This window comes from Rhopalosiphum maidis, chromosome 3 (genome assembly GCF_003676215.2).
Source record: "Rhopalosiphum maidis isolate BTI-1 chromosome 3, ASM367621v3, whole genome shotgun sequence".
NCBI classification, from domain to species: domain Eukaryota; kingdom Metazoa; phylum Arthropoda; class Insecta; order Hemiptera; family Aphididae; genus Rhopalosiphum; species Rhopalosiphum maidis.
The window spans coordinates 33,333,985-33,359,138 of NC_040879.1; the positions used below are offsets into that span (position 1 = coordinate 33,333,985).

The 25,154-nt window shown below is 26.7% G+C and overlaps 1 protein-coding gene across 1 annotated transcript; it reads left to right on the plus strand.

The window, feature by feature from the left end:
* Window positions 1–7,876: 7,876 nt before the first annotated feature.
* Window positions 7,877–23,502, plus strand: LOC113555608. The gene is made up of 7 exons (XM_026960067.1): window positions 7,877–7,963; window positions 12,156–12,353; window positions 14,748–14,873; window positions 15,073–15,243; window positions 15,310–15,424; window positions 17,227–17,373; window positions 22,665–23,502. The coding sequence occupies exons 1-7, from the start codon at window positions 7,877–7,879 to the stop codon at window positions 22,766–22,768; spliced, it is 948 nt and encodes a 315-aa protein (XP_026815868.1). The 3' UTR covers window positions 22,769–23,502.
* Window positions 23,503–25,154: the final 1,652 nt, after the last annotated feature.

Sequence of the window (25,154 nt, forward strand, 5' to 3'; positions counted from 1 at the left end):
TTTTAAGAAATAAATTAAGGCATATGTTTTATACCGATTGAGGAAAATTTATTTTAGGGCAAGGAATTCTTCCCAGTATCCCAGCCAGTCCGTGATTGTAAGTGTGTACTTAGTATGGAGTTTTTCAAGGCGTTGGTACCTCTTGCAGCAAAACTGTAAAAATATGTTCACTGATACGACTGATACGAGTACCTATATGAATATCATGAACAATATTATATACTATTATCTTAGTATTGAAACGTAGGTATAATAAAAAGAATAATAACGTGCCTTATGTACCGACTGTTCAACTTTTTTGATGTACTCTATTTACATATAATATATTTCATGGGAGTAAATTAACTTTGCTTGTTGTCTGCGTTTATAAGATTTATTAAGATAACATACATACTATTTATTTCCCAAGAAATTTTACACTATAGATTAAAAACAATCAGTAATAGTTGTTTGAATATATTTTATAATTTGTATTAACGTAATTATGCAGTTTACACATTTTGTATAAATATAAATAATAAATCATAATATATAATATTATAAATAGGCACCTATGTATAATATGTAGTAAAACGGTCTTTATTCTATAGTTTATACTGATAATTGGTAGATTTAAATATACAGTACAGACATACAAGCAAAGTTAATTTTACGAAAGTTAATCGGACAAAATATCATTTTTAATATTTATCGTTTGTGTAAACGTGCACAAAGCCGCAGAGATATTTGACAGGTATTTGTTATAATATACGTATCAAATAAAATACATATTGTAAACAATTAATAAAAGTAGAAATAATTTTCAAATACCAACTTCATTTTATATTCTATTAATATTAAATTAAAAATATCCATTATCTGCCATAAAAATAATATTTAAAACGTACTATAAGTCTTTAAGGTACCTATTATGCAACTGTATAAAAAACAACGACGCATTCCATCAGTAATTACATTTTTAAGTGTTTAAATTCATCATAGTAAATGCTACTACCCAATTCCTATTCAACGAATATTAATAAGCATTAAACAGTAAATATAGCTGATCATGTCATCTTACTTCTCAGTTTTGTTTTTTTATAATTAAGCTAACTTTTTAAGACAATCGCTCATTCGTTTAAAAAAAAAATTTGCTCACTTATTGTTAAAAATAACATTACAATTCATGTTTATTATTTGCATGTATGTAGATGAAAACCAGTTTAACCAACACCTATTAGAACTTCCTGTTTAGTGTTTAATAAGTTGTTCTTTTGGAAAATGATTATGCAATTATTCTTTAGAATCAAGTTCACCTTTATTTAACATGAATTTTGTAGAGAAAAAATTTAAGTCATATATATTGGTTATTTTTAATTTTATTAGCATTCCTACATATGTATAGCATTAATAAAAACTAAAATCTCTTGGTCATAAACTCATAAGTCATAAAGGTCTTTAATATTAATAACATAACTAATCTAAGTATCCATGACCATAAGTTAATAAATGCAAGTATAAATAGTATAAAATATTGTATTATTAAATGCCTTTTTAAAAATAATAAAGATTAATTGAAAATATTAGCTACTACGTTGTTTTAGTTGAACGTATTTTACAGTGTATTTTGCCATTTGATTATTGTCTGCGCATTTTCTTTTTAACTGTGCCAAATTATCGTATTACATAATTTGCGCGCATTGACATTCCGATCAATAAAAGGCAAATAAAATAAATATAATAACTTTTAATATAAAATTATGATTGAAAATTCAATAATTGTCATAATTAACTAAATTAATATCTGAAAAATGTATGTAAACGATTAAAATTAAATTGGTTTAATTAAATTACATTGTAGCCAAAATTATATAAATAAATAATATATCATAATATAGTAGTATTATAATATATATATATATGTCATATAAATCTATACCTACATACTTATTGTAGTTTAAATAAATAGAAATATGTTAGAATATTATAAATCAATACTATTTGGTTTATTGTATTGAGCCCCGGCAAATAACTCATGCTTTTTGATGAATTTTTTCCAAAAATCAAACGATGCGTAACTGTCTTACAAAAGAATACGAAATTAACAAAAGTGACGCGCAAACGATATACGGCCTATAAATAATAATACATATAGGCAGGACATCCTCTGCAGGTGTTAGGTTAACCTTTCGAAAGGCGGTGCCACATGCTGTTTTCTCAAAACGTTTTCGTTTTACTCATGTATATATTATGTATACTGTATAGGTAGTATAATAATATACAAATACCATTTCGTTTAAGTAAATAATTGTAATTTTCAGACTAAAAATGTCAGTAATTTAGAAGTTATAATGTTATTTTATATATAACATTATTATACTTACCCGTTATTCTCGCCTTTCAAACAATGCGGTGGTGTAATTTACATAGGTATATCTGAGACCTGAGTATTTACTGTATGTCTGTATATTTACGATTTATATGTGTCCAAGTGTTCTATTTATAATTACATACTTTTTGCTTTTTGTATAGAAAGTACCTATAATTTTGAACAAATTATAATAAGGAACTGCTTTACTATTATTTAATAGTAAACTTACACGCAACACGTGAAACCAGATAGTACCTACCTAATAAAGGTATGTACAAGGTTGCCAATATTTCATATTTTTATTTGAAATTTCTACATTGAAGAGTCCTTGGAAAGAAAAATAGGTAGTGATTTAAAAAAATATATCTGTACTAACCAATATTAAAACTAAAATAAATAAAAAATTAGGAAAGTTAAAAATCATTTCAAGTATTATTCTTAATACACTTAATAGTTGATATTTATTATATTATAGTATTATACAGACGTATGTGATTTAGCATAGAGAAGTATTCTAGAGGACCGGGCCAGATCATTCTGATAGTGATCCACTATGCACTATGGGCATTTTTAAACAGATTTTTGTGGAAATATTTTCTAAGTTGGTCTCACACTAGTTACACTTTGGTTTTATTTTATCTGTGAACAATGTTCAATGTACTCCAAATTATTTTAAACACATATTATTCGATTTACACTGCAAGTACATAGTATCGGTAGGTACGAACTTTTTTTATTTATAGCTTTATAAGACGTCAAATTTTGGTCCTCTCACCAACTTAAAAAAATAGATTTATTATTTCCATAACTATTGATATTATAAAAATTACAATATATGTTATTAGAAATGCAATGCCATTGAATGCTACTAAGGATGGGTACTTAGTAGGAATTAGGAAGTTCAATACTTGTATATGCATATGCCATTTGTCCTAAATTGCAATTATGAAACTTATTGAGCCATTGTCTTGTTTTACCGCTACAAATATGCATACAAATAATGTTAATTGCAATTTGCAGTATTAGTACAAAGTAGGTACGTCTATTATTGCAGAGCTGAAACAGGCATAAATCACGTGTTCCAAACTTGGGTAGGGAGGGTTTGAGCATTGTGCTCATTCCAATTCCTAATCAATGATGGACGATGGTATAATCATTATAAATACTATAAGCAATATTATATAGTCATTACTCATTAGTCAAGTACGGATTAAGTCATTAAGTCCTCCATGACTTATGGGGTCGATACTTAATTGTGACTGCGAGTCTCTATAATGGAGCAGTAACCTATTTACTGTTCTTATTACTGTTTAAGCTATAAATAGTATAAATAATAAAATAATGGCTTGGATATTCGACCTAATCGGGATGGAATTTTTAATTAATGAGAATACAACCAATGAAAGAAAGATAAATTTCCTAAGAACATAGATAACATATAATTATCTATGATAAGTATTCTTTCTGTCTTTAAAAAAAAGACCACCACCCCACATATACTATTAATATATGTATATATAATCATGGCCAAACGGCCCCTAAACATATGGCATATCTTTATATTATTACCTTAGGTTTGATCATGCTCATAATAATATTACAACTGCATTAGCGTAACTTTGTAATATTACTCTGCTAAGAAATAACATCAGTAATACGCATATTATCGCACCATTGATAAATACATATGTAGATATTTAAATCAATGATGTTATCCTCGTCTCTCAGTAAATTTAATATGTGACACTGAATACTAAACACGTTTTAAAAAATAATTTATAAATAAGTTATAAAATATCTTAATAGTATTAACAAGTAGTAGGTAACAATTAGTATTTTTAATAAAATAATAGGTATAATTCAAAAATTGTATTATTTAAAAAAATATACCTATAAATATTAACAACATGCATAAATATTTATTATTAGGTAATATATAGTGTGTATAAAGATAAAAATAAAAGAAGTACCTATTTGTATTGCATGATGACCTTGAATGTGATTCGTATATTTTTTGTACTGAATACATTTATTACTATTTCTTGTTTTTGAAAAACATTCAGATTTCAGTTTCATACATGACTTATTGAAATTTTAACTCACTCTCATCGATACATTTTTTAATTTTTAAGATAGAAAACTATAGAAATAGTGTCGATGGACAAACTTAACTAATTTACTTACTGTAAGAATTAATTGTGTATACAGTTTGTAAATGTCTTTTATAAATAAAAAAAAAAAGATAGAAAACAACTTTATGTTTGTTTTAATTAAAAAAAGATAAATTTCTCTCAAATTTAGACTCAAAATAGAGGCGCTGTTCAAAAAAATTTTGTTTTACTGCGCATACACTAGGAAAAAGTAGGTCGAATAATACTAAAATGTTTCAAAAATAACTAATAAGCATATTAAGTCTATAATGTACGTATAGTATATAAAAACAAGATTCAAGTTCAAGGTCATAAGAACGAAAATTTTTGCTTTTTACTTTTATCATTGAACACTCAACACTATTTACATACATAGCGTGCATCACGAAGTTCTGGCAAATTAAATAACTTATGTTCTAATCAATATTTTTTTTTTCATAAAATTAATAGATGTTTGTACTACGCGTGTAATATAAACATTTTTTTTATTTTTTTGTATGGAAAATAAAAAAATTAAACAAATTAAAATTATTTTGAAAAAAAATCGAAATAGCCAATTTATACCTAAACATATTGAAAAAAAAATAGTTTTAAAGTTTACAATATTTAATTTAAGTAATCCGTTTGACTGTTTGCGACTTATGTATGACCGTTTCTGTTACTATGTAATTTATCAAAACCAAAAGTAAAAACCAGTATTCAAAACGAAATTTTTATCTGCAGATAAAATGGAGTTAAAGATAATTACTAAATAATACTGATAAAAATATGAACAATTTGAATAAAACCGCGGTAGTTATAGGACAGAAAGGTCATAAATAATAAAGAATATGATTATCGTATCACTCGTATCGTTATAACTAAATATAAGTTTTAGTTAAGTGCACTAAGGGCTCTTCCAGTCGCCCTTTTACAGTGCGTGGGCGGTGGGTCATGGGTACCATGTACATGACCCTTTCATTACTTCAAGCATGATTATAGTATCAAGGATTTATGAAATATTTTACACATCGCTAATTTTATAAATTCATAATCATAAGTATTTTTTTTTATTAAACAAATTTAACTATAAAGTTTTAAATATTTTATTCAAGCACCTATACAATCTCAATATTTATTAATTATTATCAAGTCGTTTATAGACTTCATGTAAATGTAATGCGTAATATTATGTAAAATGTAATATGTATAATAATACCTAATTAATATTATCATTTGAATAACTTTAATGATGAATTGTGAATTGTGAATCATGAATCGTTACGCTGACCGGTGTGACGGCGTGGTGGTCTTATTATCTAAGTCTCAAGGTAATAATTAAATATAATTGGTAGAAAATATTCATCAATCATCGCATAAAACACATACCCATTAAGTGTCCAAGTAGTTAAATAGTATCGTAGACATAAGACATTGTGGCATAACTATCCTAAACTCCTAATAGGTATTATTAAAAAATAGGTACAAAGAAAAATAGTCTTACGGTTAAATAGGCATGTTTTAATCGCTCTGGTTCTGAATAATATATAGTATGCTGTGCATCAATACTTACTAGACAGCTTTACTTTTTAATAATTATTTTTCTTAGAAATATAACCGAATGAAGTTGGGAAAGAATATAATAAGCCAAATAAAATCGTATAAGAGACCACCTTTGAGTTTTGTGACAAAGATCTGAGAAAGATTAGATAACGATTAACGAACCAACCGAACAACCGAACAGCATTAACGAAATACCTCAAATACCTCTCATCATATACTGAGATACGACAAAGTAGTATGGATTAATTTTTTAACATTAGTAATGATGTAAATGATAAAAGTAGTTAATTTAACTAATAATAATAAAATATATTTAAGTATTTTTTTCCTGTTTAGGGTCAGTTTAAGCGTTTACCCACCATATTAATATAACATGATGTATTTTTCTCTCAATATTGTTTGCCCATAAGACCATATATTATTATATAGTGAAACACGACAATCGTTTTATCTACCCGTCTACTTCAATTTATTTACATTTATTTTATTTATTACCATCGGCCGTCGAGGGTGTTTCGAAAGTTCCGGGGGGACCCGAGCTACCGAAAACCCGATGCTATTGTTTCGCATGGACGCCTGTGCGCGTCAACCGAACGAAACTCTACATAATAATAACAACAACAATAATTTTATAATATTGTTGTCGATATTGTGTTCTTTGTTCCCACCATCGTCGTCGCGCGCAAAACGGTGCCAAATTGCCTCGGCGCTACCGCAGCTGCGGGCCACGACACGACGCGATAACGTACAAAAAACAATATTACCTGCCTATTTCGCAGTGTAATATTTGATTAACATTAGGCCGCTTTGTTCGATTCGTCACGTCGCAGCAACGCGAGCGTCGCATAATGATATTATACATAACGACATCACATAATATATTATATACCTACCTACCGCGGCGACACAATTTTACAATACGCGCTGTAAAACGTACAGTGTTATTGTTGTGCGTACGCCGCCGTCGCGGGCACCGCCTCTCCGGCCGACTTGTCGCACCGTCGGTTTGCACTGGTTGTATAATATACGTACGTACACACATAGGTACTGCCTACCTACCTACCTACCTAATCGAATGTGTGCAATATAATAATAATAATATATAATATGGTGCTATATACATATACCCGTACAACTGCGCAGTTCGCTGAGGCTAGCGACGATAAAACGATGACGACGACGACGACGACGATGATAATAATAATAATAATAATAACAATATTACAATAATAATATTATAATATTATATTGTAGTTTTATTGTACCTCAGACCTCTCCACATTATACCCACTCAAACGTAGGTATAAGCGTTATTATGTTTCCGCGTTTACCAGGTCCGCGATACGCGACGGGCGGTGGCGGAGGGTAGGACCGCTCGCCGCGCGCCCACCCACCATGATCGCCGATCCCCCGTCGACACCGCGACCGCTTCGCTGATATCGTATAACAAGCCGACGGCGCGTCGCCTGGTGGGAACCGAGTGCGCCGCTACGACATCGTCGCTCTACACTGCACCGCCTAACCCACCTGCGAAACTCGCGCGCACACACACACCACATACGCGCGCGCGCACGCACACACACACACACACACACACACACACGCGCGCGCGCGCGCGCGTATTATTGGAGCAACATTGCATCGAGTGCAGCGGCGCTGAGTCGGCCCGTCAGACGGTGTTTAACCTTTGTCGTCGTCACTCGTTCAGTCGTCCGCTTACCGATCGGTGTCACTCTCTGTCTGTCTCGTGCCACAGTCCGTCGCGCTTCCAGGCCACTACGATATTAACTTTATACCATTTCAATCGCTATAATATAGAAAACCGTCCTCCAAAATGACCGTCATCACTATGCCGACGACCGAGAAGAAGTCGGACAACGTGCCGCTGGTGACCAACATCGAGATCGACCCTTCAGCCCAGGTGAGTTACCGACGGCGACGGGATTGTGGTTTTGGGGCCTTGGGGGGGGGGGTTGTGTTCCCGTCCCACGGAGTCGAGACTCGATTCGCAACGCTCTCCGATGCTTTTCCGGTTTCTTCTGGCCTTTTTTTCAATTCTGCGATTTCGTGTCTTACGCTTACCTGTTTTGCGTTGTTTTTGCATTTTGTCGACGACACTGTCGGACGTGCTATAAAATATAAATTATAATCGTGAATAAAATGCCCGTTACATCGTATCATCACGATTCGCGATAGTAATATTTTCGTTATGATTTTGGAACAGCCGCAATATTGTCGCGTTCGTGCGATCAACAATAACGGGCGCACGGCGATTGCGAATTTGCTTAGTAGGTACGTGTCACGTACATCTTACCTGGCCCGATGACTCGATAGCGCTCGTCTACCGTGTAAATGTAAAACGACTATAACGAGCCTACGATAATTATTATAATAACCGTCGCTATTGTTGATTGTTGTCGGGGAGGCATTTCTATAATTAGCAACAATGTTGTTTCCACGAGATTTATATAATATTCACGTCCCAAACTCGCCGTGACATCGTGTGAATCAGACGATGATTATACCACATAATAATATTTATATTTTTGTCTCGTTTACAATCATTATTGAATACGTCATCAAAGTTCTGCGTTATGTTTAATTTTCGTTTAGTCATCGGTTGGTCTCTGTGTGACTTACAAAGATATTCCTGTTATACATACATAAATTATTGTTGTTTAGTTTCAATGTCATTCAATTCCTATCTTAATGTAAACGATAATATGCTTGGCTGTGAATTTTTTTGTTTATTTATTTATTATCTTTTTTTATAACATGTACTTGCTATCAATGTTGTGTTTTTGGGCTCAAGCCCAAACTATTACACACCTAACAAGTGGTAAACTATTAACATTTTATATGTTTTCATTAGAGAGCTCATTGTTTGCTGGCTATTCACAAGGAATCCTTTGTTTTCTGTTATGTTGTGTAACCAAATGTATTAATTGTGCATTTGTGGACGTCAATCTGTGATAAAGCTTTGACTTTTCTTCTGACATTGCAACACTTAATTCTGTATGATATTCTCATTATTTTAAAATTTTCTGTATTTTGTATAGAGTGTTGTACCCATCATGCTGGGTACCAGCATATTTTTACGCTTCAGATATTTCCTAAATGTTACTTAAGGCATATGTTTTTGTACATTGTTAATTGATACATGTGGGCATTTTTTTTCATATTATTATTTGTGGACAATACTAGTATTTGTTAATAAAATCTTTGAATTCATGTTAGTTTATTATGAAATGTTTCTATTGAAATTTTTATTACATTTAATTATATTTTTACTCATTTCCTTACCTCAAAATTTATCATATTTTGTTATTACAATGAAATATAAAAAACAACACTAGTTATATTTAATGTGGGTATTAACTATTAATTTAGTTAATACCAAGCCCTAAGTGAAGGTCAAAGGAAATTCAATTATGTTTTCTATTCTATTATCTAATTTAATATTGAATATTTTTTAATTTAAATTGAATATTTATTTTTATCGTATTGAAGTAACAATGATATCTTACATCCAATATAATATTACTAAACAAATATTTAATTTTTATAGATTTTATTGAACATGAATAATTTATTTGATGACATAATATAAAAAAAAAAATCTTAACTTTTATTGTTGTATATCTTAATTTTAATATAATTGAGTAGGTACCTACTACATAGTAGGAATGTGATAAATTTATTTTTAACGATGACTTGTTTTCTATTTTAATTAGTTATTTTCAACTGTTGTGCCACGAGCGTTGAAACTATTAAATTCTTTTAAATCTAGAAACGACCAAAAAATTTGAATCAAGTGTGTTTAGTTTTGATCAACTATAGCAGCGGTTCCCAAACATTTTTGTTTTACGGTGCCCTTTTGGAACTGAATTTTATTATAGCGCCTCTGATAAAACCGATGACCATTTTTTTTAGATAAAATAAAGAATAGAACATTTTAAATTTGTTTTTGGACCATATAACGATTAGCGTTATGGCGCCCCCAGTAAAGACGCCTTGGCGCATACTTTGGGAAACGTTGAACTATAGTATATAGGTTGTAATTAAAAAAAAAATGTTAGATAATAACGAGTAAAATTCATATTTGGATTGTATTAACTATTTTGTTTAGAATTTTATATGTATATACAGTGTATAGCCATATATTTACTAGTATTGTATACAGTTGGTTGGTGACCTTACTATGTCAAAATATATCTAAAAAATATAAGTTATTGAGACTTTTGTGACAATTTAAAATAAAATTTGCTGTTTTTTACCATTGTTTTTATTGCTTGTGGATTATTTTATTAAATATCCAATCATAAATATTAATTAAAATCAAAAACAAAAGTTTTTAATATACCCTGTATTATACCACGTAACTATTTAGAACAGGGTAAAAGCTTACATATTTTGCACACATTTTTTATTTTTAATTTGTTTACAGAATATTTTTTAGAAAATTAAATGTAAATATATTTTTAAAAATAGGTTTTGAATTTTGCGTTCTGATAAAGTTTTTTGAAATGGTAATTGTTCTGGAATTCAATTTCAATAGTTTACATTAACATTTGACTTTTACAAAACATTGATAGTTGAAAAACAATATTATTTTATAAAAATAAAATAATTAGTCAATTATTTGATTAACTGAGTGATGAATCTACTTTACAATTATTTTCGAGTTTATTATGGTTTTTCACTTATCACCAGTTTATGATTTTGTAAGTTGCTGACTCATAATATGTAACATTTAATTAGTTTTTAGTTTTTCACTTTATAAAAATAATATGTGTTAGTGACCATATTGTATTTGGTTTTTCAGTTAAAAAAAATGTTAAAGCTTCTGGTCGATTATAGAGGAGTGACATGATTTTTTATAAAACTTTATAAAAAGTGTTTGTCTTTGTTTCTTTAACAACATATATGGTAACCCTATATTTGATAAATTATTGTATGAATTTAACAAATAATCTTTATGAAATGTTGAATGACAAATAGTGTTGAAAAAAAACGAAGTCATCAGTGTAATTGATTTAAACTTAAAAAATGATTATAAATGGTTAGAAACTAAATAGAAGCTATAGTTAATATTAGATAATTAAAAATATACAAAATGTGAACCTAAAATAAATAGTAAAGCTACTTGGGTATTTATATTGTCAAATATGATGCTATACAACAGTTTTTTAAGAGGTGTGTCCTTTAGCCTCATTAATATAATTTTGAGAAAAATTAGAATTGAAAAATGTAAATATGTTTTAATTCTATTTCAAAGTAACCTACCAGTAAATACTAAGGTCCATTATTAGTTGTTGTGTAATAATAAAAATGATAAAAAAAAAAAAAGGTAGTAAAAACCTAGGTCATAGTTATAAATAAGAAATACATATTTATCATTTAAATAAAAAAAATTAGACCATGTAAAAAATTTTTTATTAGTATAATTATATATAAAAATATAATTTTTTTCTTATATGTATAAGTACAAATTAATTATTAAAGTATGAAAAACACAAAAATAACAGGTTTTAAAACAATAACAACTTTTTTTATATAATTGATTAAAAAAAAAACTTTTGTGATATGTTAATAACTAGCATTATAGCTCATGTAGTTCTTGTCCCTAAAATAAGTTTTTTAATAAAAGTTGTTTAGACATTCAATTTTTTTTTTAAATTTAACATTTTTGATTCTGGTTTTATTTTATTGTAAAAATTTGATCGCCCTGCGACCTTAGTTTGTTATCACACTCCCCCATCTCCAAAATGAAAATAATTGATTGTTTTTAAATACTTTCAAAAATTATAAATACAGAAAATAATAATAATATATTTCCAAAAGAGTAGGTATAGTTATTTCTTAATATCATTTTATCTGTAGTATAAGAATAATAATTATACAAACAAAATTTAATATATTTTTTAATAAGCTGGGCACATAAGTACCTACATTTTTTTTTTAATTTGTAATGTATAAAATTCCAAATCTTTTTACATGTTCTATAAAATATATGTAAGACAAATATAACATATATTCTTAAAAAGTATAACATATGTAACTGTAGTTAAGTATTTCAAAATTAAGTATTGAATATTATTTTTATTTTTCAGGAAAAAGACTTGGAAACTGGAAATGGTGTACATAATCGCCCAGTCAGATCTAAATTTTTGGTGCTCAGAGTCATTAATGATCGTGTTTATTCTATGTGGGCATTAATTTATGTATTGCTGATGTCATTAGTAATTACATTCATGATGCTTTATGGGGAACATATTTATAGAGCTATTGGAAATGCTTTTAATGATGAGGTAATATTTTGAATGTAGTTAATAATTTCATTAATTTTAATATTTTATAACTCCTCATCTAATAATGTATAGTATGTTAGTACCTATAGCTTTATTATATATTTGTTATTCGTTATTTTATACTATCCAATTAACTAAACCAATATTAAAACACATACATTTTTACATTATTTCACGTTTAGTTCATATTATCAACTATTTGTATGTTATAAAAATGTTTAAATTCCCTTATAATTTTAATATTTTAATCCTATTAAACCTATTTGTAATTTATTATAATCTAAAAAGTTAGTTATCTGATATATACATAGTAAACGTAGAAAAAACAACTAGTCAAAGTAAAAACTTAATAGTTAATGCAGATAGGTGTCTACAAATTAATATAATACTCTAAAATACAGTTTTTAATGCTTTATTTTTGTTTGTTGTTTGTAATATAATAAATTATTTTGTATACATATATTTTGCTTGAAAAATAATATTCATACTAGGTATTTCTAAGTATGAAACAATTGAACATTTGACTACATAAACAGTAATCAATGTTGAGTTGGCAAACATTTTGTTATATTTGATCTACTTCTGCAAATAAATTTCCCAGCCTTAAGTGTATAATTTAAAAAAAAAAATAAAAAAACTTATAACACAATTATATACTAGGTATATTTTAATTTAAAACAATTAAATTAAATTTTAAAAATTATCAAGATATTAAGTAAACTATTTGATGATCACCTATATTTTTTAAATAATATAGATATATTAATATTAAAAAAAAATTATAACTGAACATATACATTTTATTACCTATATGTATTACTTTGTATAGCAAACACAATTTATAAATATATATATATTTTTATTTTGTTATAATTTATAATTTATCATTAACATTAAGCCTTGAAAATAAATTAAAATTTTAGATTTTTAATTAATTACAAAGAACAAAAAAAAAAGGCTTATAAAGAAATTAAATTATAATCTTTGAAAATGTTGATGTGTGTTACTTTATTTTTATCAAATAATAAGTAAATTGTTTTCAGTAAATTTTTTTTTTGATCTTTAAAATAAATAAATAATCTTATTATTCTATAAAAAGTTTTGTGTTTATACACTATTCTAAAAAAAAAATCAACACTTAATATAATGTTAAAATTAATAAATGGTATATTTTGTGAATAGTTTCCTTTATATTCTAAAAAAAAAAAAAAACGAGAAAAATAGTTCAATAATTCATTGTGTAATTTGTAATGTTTACACAGCTGTACAACAGTTGTTAGCCTATAGGCAATAAGTAACAGACAACTTAAACTATGTATTTACATATTGATTTTTGAGTGGGTACATGTAAGAATTATTTAAAATTTTCTGTTAAATTACTAACAATAAAGTTTTTATTGAAGTCATAGGCTGTTTTTATAATTTTGACATCTATGTATTATAGTGATTATACATGTAGGTATTAAATAGTATTATGCATGGTATAAAAGCTATTTTAAATAATTAAATTTTTTACAAAAACAAAAATTTTTAATATTGTTATTTATTGGATCATAAGCCATTAGTTCTAATTTATTATTAATTTGGTTTATTATCATTCCTAAATATTTTGATATTTTGTTAATTTTCTGATTTCTTGTTAAATTTGAAGTTATTACTAATTTAAAAATTCATAATTAATTTTTATTTATATTATTGATTAATATTAATGCACTTGCTTTTGCATAAGTAATGTTTATGTAATTCGAAAAAAAGATTTTTCATCATTATTACCTACATTTAAAATGTATATATACAAAGATTAATTTTACTATAGTTTAATATACAAAGTTTAATATGTGTGTTTAAATTTATGATACAAGATATAAAATGGTACAATATAAAAAATGTTTAACTATATTTTTACTTATACAATCAAATTTAATCAATTAATTGAATTACATTTTGTCTAAAAATATAATAATAATTTAACTTTTTGTTTTTTATGTGATTGTCACTCAATGTGTATTAAAATCTCTAATAGGGTTTTGCTTCAATGTTTATTATTTTATTAAATTAATTAGAATTGTGTGTAGCTTAACACAACAAGTAATATGAGATTAATTCACCATTTTTTTGGGGGGTAAATATTTGGTTTTATCATTAATATTAATATCAATATTAATTAAAGCATTTTAATTTTGTGTTATGGTATCATTCATGATATTTATTTGCTTTATCTATTAATATATATAGTTAAACACTAAATACTGAAAGTAAATATTTTTTTGTTATATATCCATAATAATATATTTGTTATAAATTAATTAAGTTATTGGGTATTATTATATTAATAAGTATAAATAGTAAGTACATAATATTTTATTTTTTTATTATTTTTTTTTTTTATTATAGAATGATGCTTTCTACGGAACTGGCACTATTGCTTTAAATGATAAGTTATCTCTTCCCATTCAAGATATAAACAATGACTACGAAATGAATCAATTAAAAAATGATATGGAGTTCAAGAAACTTGAGGTAAATAAAAATGTTTAATAATAAGACCTTAGTCTTAGTGCTTCTAACAACAAAAATATTATTATGTTTTTTATTAGTTTTTATTTATATTTTTTGTGATCTAGTTATGTAATTAAAAACAATATGTATTATATTTAATTTATAGTGCCATCAACTAAACTAACAAAATATCTTATTGAATATTATTTTTACATTATAGAACTTTGCTTTGAATATGGAAAAAATGAACAGCCAAATGATGAACCCTGATGATGTTATTTCTGAATTTAAAGAAGATTTTGAACTAGATCTTAAGGAAGATAGTTATGAAAAAATTCTTCCAATTCTACCATTAGCTAACTCCGCTCGTTTTATTCATGATTTCAGCGCGGTATTTAAAATAAAATTTATTCAAAATAAACTATTATTTATTTATTATTAATTATTTTTATTTCAGAATGTCACTGGTATTGTAGATATTGACGGTAAGCGTTGTTTCATTATGCCATTAAACCGCAGTGCAGTATTGCCACCAAAATCTTTATACGATTTGTTGTTTAAAATGTCAAGTGGTAAGTATTTATTAAAGTTTATCAACTATAAATCAATAATATTATTATTATAAGTTGTTAAAAAAATTTTTGTTTTTATGTGTTTGGTAGCTTCGGGTTTGGTTATAGTTATTTTAAAGTTGCTTATTATTTATATGAAAAAATGTTCACAAATAGGTAGTTAAAAAAGACTTAAAATATAACTTAAATTATTGTTTTTCTGAAAAAAAAAATTTGGTTGTTAGTGTTTTTATTGAAATTAAATACAAAAATTTATTGTGGAACTTTGCAAGTTAATCAACTGTTGGTGTTGTCAGATTTTAATGTGATTATACATTATATGTATGCTTAGATTGAACTTATTTTGTTTGTTTTACTCAATACTTCTTTGTATTCTGACAGTCGGTTGGGATGGTATGATTTATTTATTTATTTTATAACAGGGGTGGCCAAACTTTTTTAGATCACGATCTACTAAAAATATACTTCACCTTTGAGGATCAACTTCCATAGAAGATTTATATAATATATAAAAATTATACAGATGAAACTTATCGGCAATTTGTTCACTATAACCTTGATTAATTTTCATACACGTGGCCTTAAAAATAAATTCTAACATGATCGACTTAAAAATTGTCCGCGATTGACTATTTGGCTGCACCTGATTTATAATATATATATATAAATGGTCAGATATAAAATATCTACTATAAGATTGGGTTTATCATAGTTTTGTATATTTAATTTAATTAATGGTGACATAGTGTTGTATTTATTTTGTCTATTATATTGTTAGTATGATGTGTTTATTATATTATTTTGCCTATTGGATTCTTAGGTATTCTTATAAGGATTGGCTAATTATAATTCTTTATGATTTGTGGACTTTTACTCTTATTTTAGCCAAACATTAATTGTTTCATTATTTTTTATCTTTCAGTTTTAAGTCTATTTTAAATTTATGTATAACTGTAAAGTTGTGTTTTTATTTTTGGTTAAATTTGAATATACCCTGTAGGATATAATATTATAATGGCTATTATATAATTGTTTCGTTTTTGTTAGAAACTTAGAAATTGTCCCATTGTTGAATATATTGTATAATAATGGTATACCCATTAAGGCGATTGCTATATTGAACTGTGTATATCTAATATATGAAATGAATACTTTTATTTGTTGGTAAGTGCATTCTGGTAGTTGATGCTTGTTTATTTATTTGCATTGAAGTCTAAAACGATAGTGTAAAATGTGTTTATATTGTAATATTCTGTTATTATATCACATCAGCATTTGAGGTTGTTGAATTAGTAATTAGGACTATTTATCATTATTTATGAACATTGTACTGTTAACTTTTGTGAACAGTATGGTAGTAATAAAAAGGATAGGTATATATAAAGGTTTTGAGTTAAAGAATCTGAATTGTATGGTTAGGTTTTGTTATTGATAATTATTTTGTATTATTGATAATAGTTGATGACTATATGAAATACAATTTGTTGATGTTCTTACCAATTTTTTATAAACTCATTATGTTTATTAAAACTGATTATGATTATTTAATCATATTTATGATATATGCATACACATGAATTGTTATGATTGTTCAGCTATATATATATAGTAAATATTAATTTAATTAATTCAAGTATTAAGATATAGATCAATTAAATTATCATTTTTCATCACTTTTTTTTTTTAACTTTGTAAATTATTGTTTTAATCGACATAAGATAAATGAACATATTTTAGTAAATTACTGATTCCTATATAACATATTTAAAATATTGTGTTTTATATTATTAATATATTAATAGGTTATTATGCCGTTGATACCAGTAATGTGATGCACAATATGCGTGTGGTGAAACCAGCTATTCAGGATCTCACAGAATATGGCATTTATATTGCTAAAGATTGTGCAGGTTTTCCAACTTATAAACTGGAAAAAATCGTTTCTGGAGGTGTGTAAAAAAATATCAAGTTATTGTAACATCTGTATGAAATTATTAAATTTTATTTTTATAAATAACAGCTGTTTAACATTTAATTTGTGCATGTGCATTAATTATGTTTCATATTATTATTTAGTTATTTTATTTGATATGACGTTTTGCATGAAACTAGCTTTTGGTTAGTGGAATATTTTATTATTGTATTTAAGCTTTTAAAGTGAATTTTTATTTCATATTATCTTATCAATGTGATATAATTTGGATTGTCATTTTAAATAAATTATGATATATTATACATGTGTATTTAAAGCTGAATAACTTCTTATTTTCAAGTTTTTATAATATGCATATGTCCTTATAATCCTTTACAATAAATACAATACTTTATTTGTACTAAACCACCTTGGATTAATTGTATTAATTGTAATATACTGATTAGTTCTTTTTTAATAATATATATAGGGGATATTATACATAAGAGAAAAATGTTAAATTATTTACTTAATATTTTTTAAAATTAATATACAAGGTATTTTTTATAAGCTTTACAATTTAAATTAAAATGTATCAGTTGGTTCAGATTTTGAATCGCAACAAACTACATAACACTATTTTTTTAACATTTCGATATATCTGATTTCTTCCTTTTTATATTCTAACTTAATAAGAATTTTAAATAATTTTCCTAAATGTATTAAATACATTTTTAATTTCTATTCATACTATTTTATTTACTGATTAATCCATTAATTAAAAATACTTACATTTTGTTGTTTAATTTTAATATTTTTAATTATTTTTGTGTCTTAAATTTTCTAATTAAAAATTATATTTTAATGAATTTGAACTAAAATATTTCTAATTATGCATTATATTCCCAATGCAGTATATTTTTCCATTTGATTAAGTTACCTGAACCAAATAAATTGTATAGGTACATACTTTTTACATATTTTATATTTTATATTATATTATACACAATTATGTTTTATATTAGAAGCATGCAAGTTTTGTTTTAACACAAATATTGAAAATAATAAATATTTTGTATATATAAAATAAATGCTTATTATAATATGCTATTAATTTATTATTGGATGTATAAAATATAATATAATTTATGTTTTGCATTCTTATAACCTTATTTGGTCCACACTTAAAGAATTTTAAATATTTAAATATTATAGTAATATTAATTCATAAGATAAAATAATCATTAGTTTATTCTTTATTTACAAAACCAACAAATCATAGTTGAAATAATTTAAATGGACAATAATGCAGTGTGACAATACTGAATATATGCCATACTAATATTACATGGCAACAAAAATATATTTTACAATAATCATTTAAACAAAATATAAATATATGATACAAGTAATATAAATTATACAATTATTTTGTACGAGTAGGTGTAACAGGTAGGTAAAAGTTTAATCAATTCATTAATTTTTGTGTGTTATCAATAACAATGAAACATATAACATACAACTAGTAACTCAACAACATGGTGAAGTATATTTTTTAACAAGTAAAACAGATTTCAACTTGTATCTATTTATAATTATAATTATGGACTAGATGACTATTTTCACTGTTAAGGTTGTTAACATCTATCATGATAACTAGGATTTATGATGTTAGTGTTTTATGGATTATTTGATTTCAACTGTATACAATATAATTATATATAAATTGTTCATATGATTATACATTGGTTATCTTCGTCAATTACTTACCTACTTTCCATTGATATATTGAATGAGTATTAAGTAAGAAAAATATTCAATATTTATTTAAATAATAATGATCCAAGTTATTAAAAATTGAAAATTTAACTTTTCAGTAGTAATGTTATACTGAGATAGAAACATATGGGTTTCATTATTTATTGATAATATTTTTTATTCAAGTGCTATTTACCATAAATCCATGTAGGTCCTTTATACCTATATTTCGTACCACTATAAGGGGAATAAGAATCATCAATTTTATCCTATCTTAAGCTTCTTATACCCTATAGGTTTATAGATGAACTATAAGTGTTATTTATTGCACCTGTGACCTTCATTTTTTCTTGTCTATACATTGAATATAATATTATACTCTTAGTTTTTGTTTTAACACATTTTTCTAACCTATAGAAATGAAGTACTAGCTTCTACATATTTAATTTGTCATTTCTTAGTAGTATTTCTATTGGTAGGATGTGGTACTCAGTTCTATTCTTCATCGGCGAATAAAATACAATCTTTAGTTCATTTAATTACTATGCATTTATCATTTATATAATATTATAGTAACCAGCAGCGCATGTAATAGGGTTTTTGTATAATATTTAACCTAAAGATTTAAATAATATACAATTTTTGAAATCTGATTTAAATAAAATGTAAAATGGTAGATGGCTAGATAGGTGTTTATTTAAAAATGTTTATCTCGAACAGGGGCATAATTTCTTGAGCATTTTGTTAGCTATATGGAATAATAACATATTAATATATTCCTTAAATTAACAGGACGTGTTGAATACTGTACCTATACTTACATATTTACCTTGCCCATTGGCCATTTGTCTGGTCAACTATACATGGCTAGTATAATCACGACTAGTATGCTGCATAGACAGAATTTTGATAGTCTATGAACTATAAATACCTAACACGAATTACGACCGCCTAAGACGGAGATGACCTGAACAGATGTCATAACATGCCTACAAAGCTGTAACTGGTGGGAGGGTTCAGGGGTCCGGACCCCCCTCCCGAAATTTTTAAAATTGAAAGTATTTTAGTGGTGAATATAGTTTATTGACTATACATTTTCAGCATTTATATTTAAAAAAAAGTTGGACTCCCGAAATTTTTTTTCAGTTACGGCCTTGCATACCTATCAAATTAAAAAACATTAAGTTAAATTGATTGGTTGGTTTTGAAAAATAATGTTTAGCGGTTTTTTAGTGGTTCCCTAGTATGTTTTGTAATATCAGAAAGAACATATTATACCTACTATTATGTCGATGAATAGGTAGGCACAAAGAATTATTTATTTAGTTACTCCTTTGTTCGATAGCAAGGTTGTTACTTATGTTTTGTTGATTTTACATGACGTAAACGCGCCGAATGAAAATGAAGTTGTTTGCCGTTTGGTTAGTATTATTTTAAATTTAAATTATTTACCATGTCCTATTTATAATATTATTCTTAATTATTTAAATATTTGAAAGATAATTAAATAGGTAGGCAGATAGATACCTACCTATTCAAATGCTTAAATAATGTCGGCAAATTCTAAATTATTAGTAAGGTATAGTATAGGCACCTATGGTTATAATGCCCATAAACACTATGTGAAAGCTTTATAAAAAACAATACATTTTGTTTGTATTTCTACATCCACAGATTTGATATAACTAATCTACATATAGATGTCTTAGTCACCAATCAGGTTAATGAGTCTGTTGGAAGTATCTGCTCTACAGTGCTCCAGAAATAGTGAGAACGATAGTGGTCATAATATCCTAAACGTCGAACACTATCAGCACGACTATAGGTAATCCAATGTTCAATACTATAGGTACCGTATAACCGTATAGGTTATGCATATGTGTTAGTAAATAATAAATAGTAAATGGTGTCCATTACAAAATTGAAATGTTTTATCAACTCGATCAATGGTCCTTATGATGTACCACGCTTCCTAGATCATTTTTCAAGTAAATCAGGGTTCCTTCACGCTACTCATGCCGGTGTACCCGAGATTATTTACAGAGAGAAGAGGGCCGGAGAGTAAAATGCAACTGCTATTTTTTTAATATTCTACCTATTTCAAAATTATTAAAGTTAATTTCAATTTATTTTTAAATGTATTTATTATTAATAATCGGTTAATAGCTAGTGAATTAGGGCGTGAACTAAACATATACTTAATTGTTTGATTTGTATATTATAAAATATATAATTACTCAGTGTTGACACTCTTCTTGCAGTAGTAAGACATTTTATGAAAATTGTTGAATAGCCATCCTAATATAGTGGTTAGAATTTCCTCCCGAAACATTGATAATTATTTCTACACGTAAATATTAACATTCTCTGATTTTTAAATATTGACAAATGACTATTATACACAATCAATTACGAACCATTTAATGACCTATGTAAATTATTAACAAACAGATTCATTATAATACAATATATTTGTATAATTGTATGCCGGTGATATTTCACGATAGTATTTTCTATTTTTTAAATAGAAATAGAATTTTATTATCTAACGTTGGGTTACTGTAACCCGGTTACAAATTCATTATAGGTAAGTACCTACCGTCCAATGAACTGTATAAATTCTGGTAATCCTACCCATTATTTAGTAATAATAAATAAATAAACATATAAGTATGTACTTTTTTTACAGTCCTTCGCCGTTTTTGAGTGTGTTTTGTTAAGAGAGTGTTGCACCACTATATTTACTGTTTGCGTTTATACTTGAACGATTATTCTACCGGCGCCCATGTCCCACGCATGTGAATGCAATATTACCGATAACCTTCGGGTAAATTTACAGTCACTCACTCACGAGGGCATTTCTACGAAAATGTAGAATTAGGTTTTAGACGAAAACCGTAGAACCGTATCTACTTATTATGATCGGTCGACGAGATTCGACTTGAAATGCTTGAGCTCGATACAATATCTTTATAACGGGCTTAACATTTTTTACCAGACACATTTTGAGAGTGATGTGCATTTTTTTAGCATTATAAATATGTCGACAAGGAACCATCGACAATCTCGTTTCCACAATGACGTGTATGTCGTTTGATACTGAATTCGAGGGGTTTGTTTAGCACTATTTCCTTCGCGCCACGGATGTCTTTATAATATTGTATTGTCGTATTGAATAAGGACATATTGCGTATGCGACTAAAAACACAGTAAATGTAGATACATAGGCGTGTTGGTTATACAGTGGCCTATACACTCTCTGACATGCATTTGGTTTTCTTTATGGATTCGACGGTCAAAGGATATATCAATATAATAACATATTACACAACTACAACGACTGCGCCGTAAAACGTCTCACGTATCATCTGGCATGATGGGTAATCACTAATTATTACTAACACATTATATACTATACTTCATGCTATTGCTATTTACCGATTATTATTAATCAGTAATCTGCACGCTGTTTATCGATATAGTCGACGTGATGGGTAACTGCAGTGAGCAATAACACATACCTAATAATATTAATATCTTATAATTGTATACCTACCTATCTGTTTGCAGTATTCAAGCGGAGTGTTTCGGCCCACACGAAAACTTTTTCGGCGTTTTCGGGACAGATGGACTCATTCCATATACTCAACTATGAAGACATCAATTCGCAGTAAAATAAAATGATCTCCCGTCTTTATATTTGATATAATAATAGGTTACACACTTACACATACACAATATATTTATAAATACTACCTATATAATAGGTATCTATTTTATCTATTTACGATTTTGTTTAAGATTTTATTTTCAAAGTTTTATGATATTATATTCACTCATTATACTTTTCTAGTAGGCACTTAGTGCTTTGTAACATCGGTACAAGGTACCTACCTATACCTAATCTTATCCGATACACCCGTATATAATATAGGTGGTATATACCATGTGATATATACTATAATAATATAACAATATAATATTGTAGATTGTAATTGATCATATATTCATATATATTATTATAAACTGTTAAATTTGATTCTAAAATGTCGATTGAGTTGTTCTCGTGTCCACAAATATCAAACGTTATTTTGAGGATTTTTTGTTTTTTATTTTCGAAAGTTTTATGCAAGTATGTGTTGCCAAAAGTCCATTAAATTATATTGAAGCTCGAATTATATTCATCACCAATGATCAAATAATTTTGTATGGTATATAATATTATTATTGAACGATAATATTAGCTATACCTATTATATATAATAATTATATAATATATACTTGCGTCTGTAGTCGAACGTTGTAAAATAGCATAATTTTTGGTATCAGAGTATTTGGATTAATATACATTATACATATGTCTATATTTATACACTTTATATAGAGTCTAATAAAATAATAAAACAGATAATATGTGTTATCTTATTTTTAATTCAATATGCCTACAGCAAGTAAGCACCCATACGTAATTGATTTTCTATGGATAAAAATAAAAACAATCATATTATGTTTGCAAATACTTATAATATAGGTTATTCAATAATCAATATACAGACTACACGATACATATACATGTACATAATGATTACGTGTCAATACTTTAATAGTTAAAATATCGTTAAATACTCTAATGTTGAAATGAGTAGATAAAAAAATATTATTATTGTTATATTCTACTCGCGTCTAAATATATAAGGTTCGGGCCACAGAGGCTCACCATGCGTTGTAAGCCTCAAAGCCTGCATGCAGAGCTTAAAAGTTATAATTCGTGTAATATTTAAGAATTTACTGTAAATTGGACATCACGAAACTTATAAATGTTGATGATTATAACTACATCGATTACATTTGCACTTAATCAAATTAATACTTATAGATTCTGAGCGGATTGATAAATTTAGGTGTGTACTTATACCTATATAAATTTTACAATGATGTGTGTTTTTATTGTTACATGCTTAAGTTTTCAACTTCAATGTATTTTCTGATAGGAAAGTAAATCTGGTTAGTATTTTGGGTGGTCAAAAGTATAAAATACATTAGTATACCCATTAGTTTTCTTAATAAATGGAAAGAATAAAAAGTAAATTAAGGAAAAACAGTAATATCCAAGCAGAACCAGTAGTAGATAAAATCGATTTTATTATTTTACTGTAATTAAAAAACGAATTATCGTAGATTGCAGATACTTGAATTTTTACTAAATATTTATACTGGCGTTTTCTATACATTTTAAATTTTAAAAAATAATTTGACTCTTTTTTAATTATTTTGACAATAAGTTTGATAATGTGATACAAGGTTCTTGATAGCAGAGACTTTGTTTTCGTGACCTTTTTGTTGGTGGCTTTTATTATCCTATAATATGCTTTAATTTTAATCAGAAGTGCTTGTTTTTTTAAACAAATCAAAACAAATATAAAAAAAAGTATAACAGAATTTATGACAATATAACTGAAAAATAACATGTTTTGGACAATTTACGTTTATTATGTTGGTACAATATTATAATTGGTAACAAAAAATAATCTGCTTGACTAATCTCCATTGTCAACTCAGTCGCAATTATGACAAACATACGTGTCAATTATCTACAAACAAATTTTTTTTTAATAATTGACACTATAGAATCCTTGGGTTTTAATTCACACAATTGTTGTACAACTTAGTTATACATAATTAGGTATATCTTGTTTGTATTTAGGTACTTTTATCTATGCATATTACATCGTACGTAAATTAAAGTGATATAAATATAATATTTTAAAAACAAATTTGGTTTCGAGTTTGTATTCATGACGAATTTGGTAATTATTAATTATCCAAAATCAAATTTCGTGTAGAGACGCCCGATTTATTTCATCTTAACAGTTTGAATAGTAAATAAAACCTACCTACCTAAATATATATGTATAAATATAGAGTTGTGACTTTGGACTTTAATTATAGAATGAAACAAAAAATAATATAGGTTAAAAACGACTTCATCAACAGTTTTAGAATGTTTGATTTGTTTTTAAAAAACCTAAAAATGTCTTAATGTTTTAAAAAGAATTACAA

Bases quoted from the DNA above. Each gene is read 5' to 3' on its own strand.
- LOC113555608 (XM_026960067.1), top strand. From the start codon at position 7,877: ATGACCGTCATCACTATGCCGACGACCGAGAAGAAGTCGGACAACGTG. The intron at 15,244-15,309 runs GTATTTAAAATA...TTTTTATTTCAG, and splicing joins TTATTCATGATTTCAGCGCG to AATGTCACTGGTATTGTAGA. The intron at 15,425-17,226 runs GTAAGTATTTAT...ATATATTAATAG, and splicing joins GTTGTTTAAAATGTCAAGTG to GTTATTATGCCGTTGATACC.